At 37.1% G+C, this 9,585-nt stretch overlaps 1 protein-coding gene across 9 annotated transcripts in view; it reads right to left on the reverse strand.

Moving 5' to 3' along the window:
• The window catches only part of lrba (LPS-responsive vesicle trafficking, beach and anchor containing), a 300,517-nt gene that overhangs the window by 234,496 nt on the left and 56,436 nt on the right, over positions 1-9,585 (reverse strand). For all 9 annotated transcript variants that reach the window (XM_030140902.1, XM_030140903.1, XM_030140920.1 and 6 more), the window contains exons 11-14: positions 6,905-7,013; positions 6,381-6,533; positions 3,968-4,136; positions 2,159-2,238 (exon numbers count right to left, since the gene is read on the reverse strand). In XM_030140902.1, coding sequence (XP_029996762.1) covers positions 2,159-2,238; positions 3,968-4,136; positions 6,381-6,533; positions 6,905-7,013 — 511 coding nt within the window. The remainder of the gene's footprint in view (positions 1-2,158; positions 2,239-3,967; positions 4,137-6,380; positions 6,534-6,904; positions 7,014-9,585) is intronic.

Genomic DNA, 9,585 nt, shown 5'->3' on the forward strand with positions numbered 1-9,585 from the left:
TTTTAACAATATTCTACCTGTTACTGAATGTTTTGTCTCTTTGTAGATCCCCTGTGATCTGTAAGTTGTAATGTACATGTGTAAATGATAAACAGACATAACATTGTTAAGATTGCATTTTTTTTTTTTGAAATTTCAGGTTGTTCATTTTATTCACATGTTTTAAAGGATAGTTTGTAGATATAAACATTTTCAGAATGTAATTTTACTTTCTTCACACTAAAACATAGAGAAAAGTTTGGAGTTGATGTTATTTATAGTAGGGATGTCCCGATCCAATGTAAAGATCGGTATCGGCTGCCGATCTGGCATTTATTTAAAAGACTGGATCAGATTTAGTGACGAGATTGGGCCGATCCGGGCCCGGTTCTGGGGGGGGGGGGGGGTCAAGAGGGGGTAATGCCCCCCTTAGACAAACATTCTGTCCCCTCAAAGGAAAGTTTCCAAAGGTAGGGAAAAGGAAAATGAGCTGCACAGCAGCGGCAAACTTAGAGGAATTAGTAAAGCGGAAGTTTCACTTGGTCATATGGTGTGCGCATACTCATTGTGAAGTACATACGGCACAAAATGCACCAACGTATAATCCCTGGATGGACCTGTCCATAGACGCGCTATAGCAGGGGTGACAAACATACGGCCCACCAAAGGTTCTAATTTGGCCCACAGTATGAATTTGGAAAGTGCAAAAATTAAACTAAAGTTATTAAGAGTCAAAGGTGTCATACTTGTTTTAGTTCAGGTTCCACATTCAGCCCAATTGTGATCTCATGTAAAATAATAGTATAACCTATAAATAATGACTTCATATTTAAATCAAAATTTCATAGTAAAAAGTATCGGTATCGGATCTGTATCGACAAAACTAATCATTAAAAAAATCGGATCAGAAGCAAAAAAAAATCCAGATTGGGACATCACTAATTTATAGGCTATTATATTATTATTTTTCTGGTCCGGTCCACTTCAGATCATATTGTGCTGTATGCAGAACCTGAACTAAGAGGAGTTTGGCACCCCTATTCTATAAAATCATATGTTTGTAGCTCGCTGCCTTGTGAGAACCGCAAATCTCTAAGAAGTCAAACTTTCATGAGCACAGAAAACCTAAAACCTAAAGCTAATCAAAGAGTTTATGTATCTTAAGTTTGTCACAAATATTCAAGGACCACACTTTTAGAAACAAGTAGTTTTCACTTGACAGGAAAGAAAGGGAAGAGACTAACTAAAGCTTTCAGATAAATGTAGAGGAGTTAAAACCACAATATTTGGCTCTAAGATGTAGTGAAGAAGAGACATAAAAGCTGCAGTAAATGGAAATACTGAGGTAAAGTGCAAGGGTCTCTAATGTGTCCTTCTGTACTTCAATAAAAACCATTTAGTCTCAGTCCATCACAAGCAGTACAATATATCCAACAGGAGGAGTTTGGCATCCAAATCTGCTGCTTCCTCATGTGGGTCAAATACAACTATGCTTCAGCCGGATTTAGCCTTTATTATTCTTATTTTTTTGACAATAGGTTTGTATTAGTTCTTAATCATTTTGTCATACACAACATAAAAAACAACAATCAGCAAGAGATAATAGTCACAGTCTAATAGTAATGACAATTTAGGTTACACTTATGAAATGGCAATCGAGTTACCTTATTAATTTAATTTTTAGAGCAGTAGTTTATATAGCATTTCACAGGACTATGAGACAAACCACACATTAATTGTATTTAAAGAAACTGATCCATTTGCCTCATCTTCTTAGTATGTAAAGTTCAGCTTGCAGCCTCAGCATAAATGTTAATCTCTCCATTTTGTGAATTTCATCAACCATTTTCAACCAGTCCTCCACCACCAGTGGATCAAGTTGAAGCCATTTACGAGTGACTGCTTTTGTTGCTGCAGCAATTTTTTTAGAAGGTATTTATCATTTATTGTCAAATCATCAAGAAGATTTCCTAACAATAGTGACAAAGTGGGTTGCTGTAATTTAAAACCCAGAATCTGTTCTATTTTTTATTCCAACATCTTTCCAAAAAGTTGTAATTTTCATATAGGACCAAAAAATGTGGGTGTGGTTTGCCTCGGTGTCCCCGTAGCCCCTCCAGCGTGTAGAAGCATTTAATATTCTTATTATTCTAATTATTATAATAGAGGATGAACTTACCTTCATTATGAGCTGCTTTACGAACAGCAGCAAAAAGGCTCGCAAGGAAAGGATCTCCTTCTGGTTTGGCCTTGGACCATCTGAAAATCCAGAAAGGGGACAGTAGTGGCTGAAAGGAGCTAATACAGTGTTTTTTAACCTTGGGGTCGCAATACCACGTGGGGTCACCTGGAATTCACATGGCCTGAAATTTATAGAATTTGATTTTAAAAAAATAATAACTGACTTGCTAATAAAAAATATTTTTAATGATTCAATGTATATTTCATTATTAAAACATCACACACTTTTCCTAAAAATCAAGATCATTCATTCATTTTCTGAACCTGCTTTATCCTCACGGGGATCTCTGGAGCCTATCCCAGCTACTTATGGGCGAAGGCGGGGTACATCCTGGACATGTTGCCCTTTCATCACAGAGCTGACATATAGAGACAAACAATCACTCTCCCATTCACACCTATGGGCAATTTCGATTAACCAATTAACCTATCAGTGCATGCGTTTGGATGGTGGGAGGAGCCAGAGTACCCAGAGAGAACCCACGCAGACATGGGGAGAACATGCAAACTCCACACAGAAAGGTCCCAACCCCATCGACTGGTGCCGGCATTGAACCCAAGACCTTCTTGCTGTGAGGCATGAGCGCTATCCACTGCACCACCATGTCGCCCCAAAATCAAGTTCAAATAAAAAATGTAGGATATAATATCTGAGAGGGCATATTTTGATTGACCTGATCATGTAACCGCGTGGTTTACTACGCTTCAACCTGCCCAGACACAGTCGCAGACAGAAAACTGGATCGAACAGAGAATGGAAAGATTTCTTCGCCCGCCTGGCCCCGCTAAGACATCTCCAAGAGAAAAATGTATTGAATGTATGGGGCCGCTAGAAATTTGTGATGTTTAAATGGGGTCAAGAGCCAAAAAAGGTAAGGAACCAGTGGGCCAATAGAACCCAGATGGAAAAGGCTCATCTATTCATTAATTCATTTATTTTTATTACTTAGTGTACGTCACCTGTGGTCCCACATCAGTTTTAATGTAGTTTAGAAATCTTCCTCAACGCAAGCACTAATTTTCACAGAATGGTTGGATGACTAATGGAATAAACATGCAGCTAGAGATGTAACGATTTGAAAATGTCACATCACGGTTATTGTGACCAAAATTATCACGGTTATCGTTATTATTGCGGTATTGTTGAAATGTGCTCAAAAATGTTCAAAAGGTACTTATACACACACTGAAATAATTTAACCAAGTTGTATTTTGGAGAAAAAAAAACAAATAAAATAACAGGCACAATGTACTTTCTGTTGGCAGAAGCATTAAAATATTAACATGTAGACATAAAACATACAAATGTGCACTAAAGATGGCACCTTATGGCCAGTAGAAATATCTGCACTAGGGGTGGGGATTGATAGGATTTTATCAATATCAATGCCATTGTCAATTCTGCTTGCCAGTCCAATTCCTTATCAATTCTCCTACTGATTCCTGAGTGTTTTTTGAGTGGGAAAAAAGTAGTTGGACAGGTCATGGTGGAGCTTGTTTGACCATTTTCCATGTCAAATCATTCACAACGTCACAATGAGTGGACTCTCTTGGAACTCCAGGAAATGAGCAGCATCACTGTGAGTTTTTAAAGTGCGGTAATCAAACACGGTTTTCATAATAATTAGAATTTAAACAGCAATACTAACAGTCGGGAATTTTACCGCGGTTAACCATTATACCGGTAATCGTTATATCCCTACATGCAGTACATCAGTGGTAGTAGTATATCATGTTGTCTACTCACCTAGGCCTTTGGGTGCGATTCCACTGCGGTCCTGGGGGTTGATCACCCAGTAGTAGTATTTGAGCGTGTGCATGATCTGAAGCACAGTGCCCACTCTGCGAATGGCATTGTAGATGGTAACGGTGCTGATGAACTCAGTCGCCAGGTAAGTGTATAGTGTCAGCTGCACCTGAAAATGAGAAAGCAAAGAACTTATTAAACACACACACACTCACACATATAGATCAGCTTGAGTGCACTCAAGTCTGATATATCCAGTTTTAGTGTGCCCTTGCTTTGTGTGCTCGAAATGAGAAAGTAGAGGCTTTTAGGCCCCTAAGGGTGGTGGGTGAGCCCTCATTTAAATAGCAGACACTGAGTCATGGGTGCAGAGATAACCTTGAACTCTGGGCTGAACTCTGAAACACTAAAATTACAAAGTGGGTCGAGAGCATCTGGAGGAAGACAGTGAAAATGAGTGCGCCCTTGTATGATCTTAGGTGTACTAATAATAACTATGATGGAAATGGTAACAGTGACATTTATTACATGTACTGTACCATTTATCAATACTTCCATACATGTCCTATTGACATGATCAAGGTTTGAGGAAATACAGAAAAGTTCCAATTTTTATGCCTTAGAAAAGTGGAATAAGACTTGAAAAAGAACTAACTCAGACTTATAAAACAATTTATTTTTTTTTGTGTCTAAAAATGACTTGTCCAACTATAAATAACTGGACTGATGTTGTTTACAGTATACATGTAATGGAGAGAATCATATTTAAACTGAGATGTAAAATTTGATATCTTTGCTGAAAATTGGTTAAAATGGCTCATATTTGTTTCAGCTGTTAGGCCTGATTTTGTTGAATAACAACGTGCCCCTACAGGGGGCACATCCTCAACCTTAACCATAAATAAGAAAATTAATACGGGTGTATGAGCATATTAATGTATGCATGGACTAAACGTTACTTGAATGTTGGATTCTCCCCCTGTCGTTTGTTTTATTACTGTTTGTATTTGTGTTATGTTTTTCTCAAAAACAACAATAAAAAGTAAATTAAAAAAAAAATTTAATAATAATAATGACTTGTCCAATGCATTACAGCAGGGCAATACATCAAATTAATTCAATTAATCAATTCTGAAAATGCTTAAATTGGAAAACTTTTCATACTGAAACACTCACAATGTAACCTGTTTGCTTTTTGTAAAATGTTTATTACCTCCGCCAAGGAGGTGGTTTGTCTGTCTGTCTGTCCATGTGCAAGATAAGTCAAAAAGTTATGGATGGATTTGGATGAAAATTTCAGGAAATGTTGATACTGGCACAAGGAACAAATGATTAAATTTGGTGGTGATCCGGGGGGGGGGGGGGGGGGGGGGGGGGGGCACTGATCTGCCTTGTCAGAGGTCTGCGCTCTCTAAGTGCTTTTCTTGTTGTGACTGTTTTCTCCAGTCAGATATGGCACATAATTTAAGTAAAGGAAGTGTATTTTTGAATGTTATGTCTTTAGTTCATGTCGTTCAAGATTAATTGATTAAAATTGTAAATCAAAAAACAGAGATTTGTTTTTTTGGTAATCTTGCTTAGATCTATTATGCACTGCATCTTTTTGAGTAATATGTATGTATTATGTATTTCCTGTTTATTCAGTTGCCTGTCAACGCTGGCACATCCCTGATTCCAGAGCTAATATTCAAGTTCTACAAAATTTAAGGTGATTTCACTAGAATGACATTTGATGATGTGAATATATTAAACTAAATGCAATTTAACTGTAACTGCAAGCTATTTTAATAAGTTTTCTCTTATTTAAACACTCCAAGTTACAGTGTATACAGTCGTGGAAAAAATGATTAGACCACCCCTTGTTTTCTTCAATTTCTTGCTCATTTTAATGCCTGATACAACCAAAGGTAGATTTATTTGGACAAATATGATAACAAAAATAGCTCATAAGAGTTTCATTTCAGAGCTGATATCTAGCCATTTTCCATGTTTTCTTGATAATAACCAAAATCACTTCAGTTCTTACATCAATATCTATGGCATTGTACTGACAAAAACAGTGCTTTTAGACATTCCATGTTTTCTTTTCTGGCTTTTTTTAGTCACATGATACACACAGGAGTTCGTACTTGATCGCATAACCATTGTTTTTGATGACTTTTGATGGTCTAAAAATTTTTTCCACAACTGTATGTTCAAGACTTTTATTGTGAAAGGTAATCACTGAGGTGATGATCACCAATGTGCTGGAAATTGACAACTTGCGCTGTTGTTTTGATTTACAAATTCATATTGGGAAAAAAATACATACTGTGCCTTTGGATGAATTTGTCTAGTTGAAAGTCTGACTGAGTTGTGTATGTTGAAAATGTCCAAAGTAAGCTGAAGGGCTACCTGAGTGTGTGTGTGTTACCTTGGCAGGGGCATGGATCCAGATGGCAGGGTTGAATAGAATGTGGTCACACAGCTGTTTGAGCAGCAAGATACCATTGGGCAAATTGCTAAGGTATCTGGAAAAGGCCAAGACGATGTCCAGGACAGGCCGCGTCACGTGCACCTTGGAAGACTGGAGTGCAGAGACGAGGAGACGGAGAGTGCAACAAAAGGAGGTGAGATACGAAAAGGTCGGTAGGAGTCAGATATGTGAAAGGCATTGAGCAGTGTAGAAAGAAAAACAGAAAGAGGAGGGGGAGAAGATGAGCAAAGAAAGATGAGGAAGGGGTCCTCTTCTGTCTAACAAGCTGTAACCTTCAAACACAGCTTGAGGGAAACAACACTCACATACAGTGTTGATGTGTATCTTTGTTGGGTGTGTTTAGGTGTTGTGGTGATCAGCCTTATTACTGCAGTGAGTTCATTATGAGTGCAGCAACAGTCTGGGAAAACAGCTCTCCAGTGTATTTGTCTGCCAGCTGAGCCAATTTGTGTTTGTCTCACCTTCTCCAAAGCGTAGCCAATGACAAGAAAGCCTTTGCAGGCCAGGACCTGCTCTTGCATCGCCACAGAGTTCTTCAAAAGCTCCATCACGAAAGATAGCAAAGTGCAGCTAAAAGAGCACATGGACAGACAGACAGAAACAGAGAGTGACAAAGAGAGAGAGACAATGAGTTGGACACTGACAGTAATCTACATGCACTGCTGACAAAGCCGTGGCTCTGAAGGGCATATCCTACATGAAATGTGATTGAATGAGGGTGTCGTGTGCCCATTGTGCTGGGAGGACACATTCTAGTTAGCATCACCTTGAGGGCAGAGGAAACGACGCAGCAATTATAAGCGAGATGGCCTCACAGCTTGAAAGCTCTGCATATCATCAAAAGTTAAAAATACACTTGTTTACAGTGGTAAAACCCTCAGTTATCCAACAATTAACCTCTGACCTCAGCATATAGCTCCAAGAAAACACTCAGACAAAAAAATATAGCTCCCAATTCAACTGAGAAACAAGGACATTTATCACAATAAGTATTCAGTTCTACTAATTTACCCATTTAATTGCTTTTTGCATAAAAACTTAGATGAGCTGAGAAATTAAATGTTAAACTGAACTGAATATTGATATGACTGGACAGTCCTAATAATTGCACTACGTGTTACATGTTAATTAACCTTATATTGGTTTATATTAGGAAGGTTTTGTTATGCATGGTTTGTTCTTATTTTGTTAATAGCCACTGATTTCTGGGATTCACTATTGATTTGTTATTTTTGCTCTTCATTAGGTATGCGCAGATGGTAACAGTTTTTGAGAGGAGTCTTACCAGAAAGAGTAAGAAAAAAGTTTTACATTTTAAGGAACAGAAAAAAAGTACGAAAGAGGATTAGGGCTACTGGAAAAAAAAAAAAATTAAGGTCCGATATACTTTATTATTATTCTGAGAAAAAAGTCAAAATTCTGACTTCTTTTTCTCAGAATGCTGACCGTTTTAAATATTTTCTTAATTATTGTTGGGAGAAATGTCAGAATTCTGAGATTAAAGTCAGAATTCAGAGGAAAAAAAAGTCTGAATTCAGACTTTTTTCTCCAAATTCTGACTTCAATCTCTGAATTCTGACTTTTATCTCAGAATTCTGATTTAATTTTTTTTAAACTATTGTTCGGAGAAAAATGCCAGAATTCTGAGATAAAAGTCAGAATTTAGAAAAAAATGTCTGAATTCTGACTTTAATCTCAGAATTCAGACTTTAATCTTAGAATTCTGACTTTTTTTCTGAGAATTCTGACTGTTAAATATTTTTTTCATTATTGTTCAGAGAAAAATGTCAGAATTCTGAGATTAAAGTCATAATTGAGAGAAAAATGTCTGAATTCTGACTTTAATCTCAAAATTCAGACTTTAATCTCAGAATTCAGAGTTTTTTCTCAGAATAATAATAAAAAAATATATTGGATCTTAATTTCATTTTTTTCCCCAGTGGCTCTAATCCTCTTCCATCAAAAAGCATTAATAATATGTATTCCTAATTGATGATCTTAAAATATAATGCACTATTTCACAAAGGGAGTCATTGGTACAGACTGCAAACTAGCAAAATGTAAAACAACATCCAATGTTCCAACTGTGATCTTTCTCATTCTCATTTCACCTTCTCAGATATGGAACACCTAGTCATCAGAAATAAATCATTTAACTAATTTAAAAGTCGTCAATACTCTGGTAAATCTGAGGCTCAAACGCAGACAAATCTGTGAACACAATCATACTGCAGCGCTGATCTTCACTGTCCTGAAGCTCTTGTTGAGTAGTTCTTATTTCTTTTAGTTATTTTTAATTTCCTTCTTGTAGTAGACCTGTGTCAAATTATGTGTATTGTCACATGTTTAGTCTTTGTGCTCATTTTAATGTTGGTTTTGTCATACGTGTGGTTACATTTGTGTTGTTTCTTAACAGTCAAACCCAGAGCAACCCACTATGGCTACAAGTCCTATATGCATTGTATTGGTTCCTTTCTTTTTAACATTTAACAACACCTGCATGTATTATCCTTGTCAAACACAAGTTACTGGAGAAAAAAAGAAAATATGTTTAGAGGTATTATAATGACTGGAATATTACATTTGCATAAAAATATGATTTGGTTTACTGATTACAGTTAAGACTATAAAAATGAAAAATACTGTGTGTTGGGGGCTCCAGAAACTGAAGCCTCTGGAGCTACGACGCTGTCAGGTGGAGCGACTGACTGGACACCTGTCAGAACACCTCTCCAATTATTTCTCCAATTCTCAGGTCCAACTTGTGAGACCACCACCTCCTCCTGTCCTCCTACAACTGTCATCATGGAGCACTTGGCTCAGGAGATGTTTTTTTTGTTTGTTTGTTTGTTTTTTTTTGGGGGGGGGGGTTGTTGTATTTTCAGGTCAAATCATTTTCTTTTAATTTCACTTACTAAGTGTCCCTCTCCGGACATAGGATTTACAGCTTCACAGATGTTTTTTTTTCCATTGCTGGGATTTTGATTGTACAACAATAGTGACAGCTTAGGTCTTTGTTTTGATTTATACAACAGTAAATCTGCCTCAATACTGTTTTTCCTCATCTTATATGCTTTCTCTGGTGGAATTTCTTCAGTTATTGGGAAAGTGCATACCATTACGTAGTGTAGGCGTTAGTGTT

The sequence above is a fragment of the Sphaeramia orbicularis genome, chromosome 1 (genome assembly GCF_902148855.1).
Source record: "Sphaeramia orbicularis chromosome 1, fSphaOr1.1, whole genome shotgun sequence".
Classification (NCBI taxonomy): Eukaryota; Metazoa; Chordata; class Actinopteri; order Kurtiformes; family Apogonidae; genus Sphaeramia; species Sphaeramia orbicularis.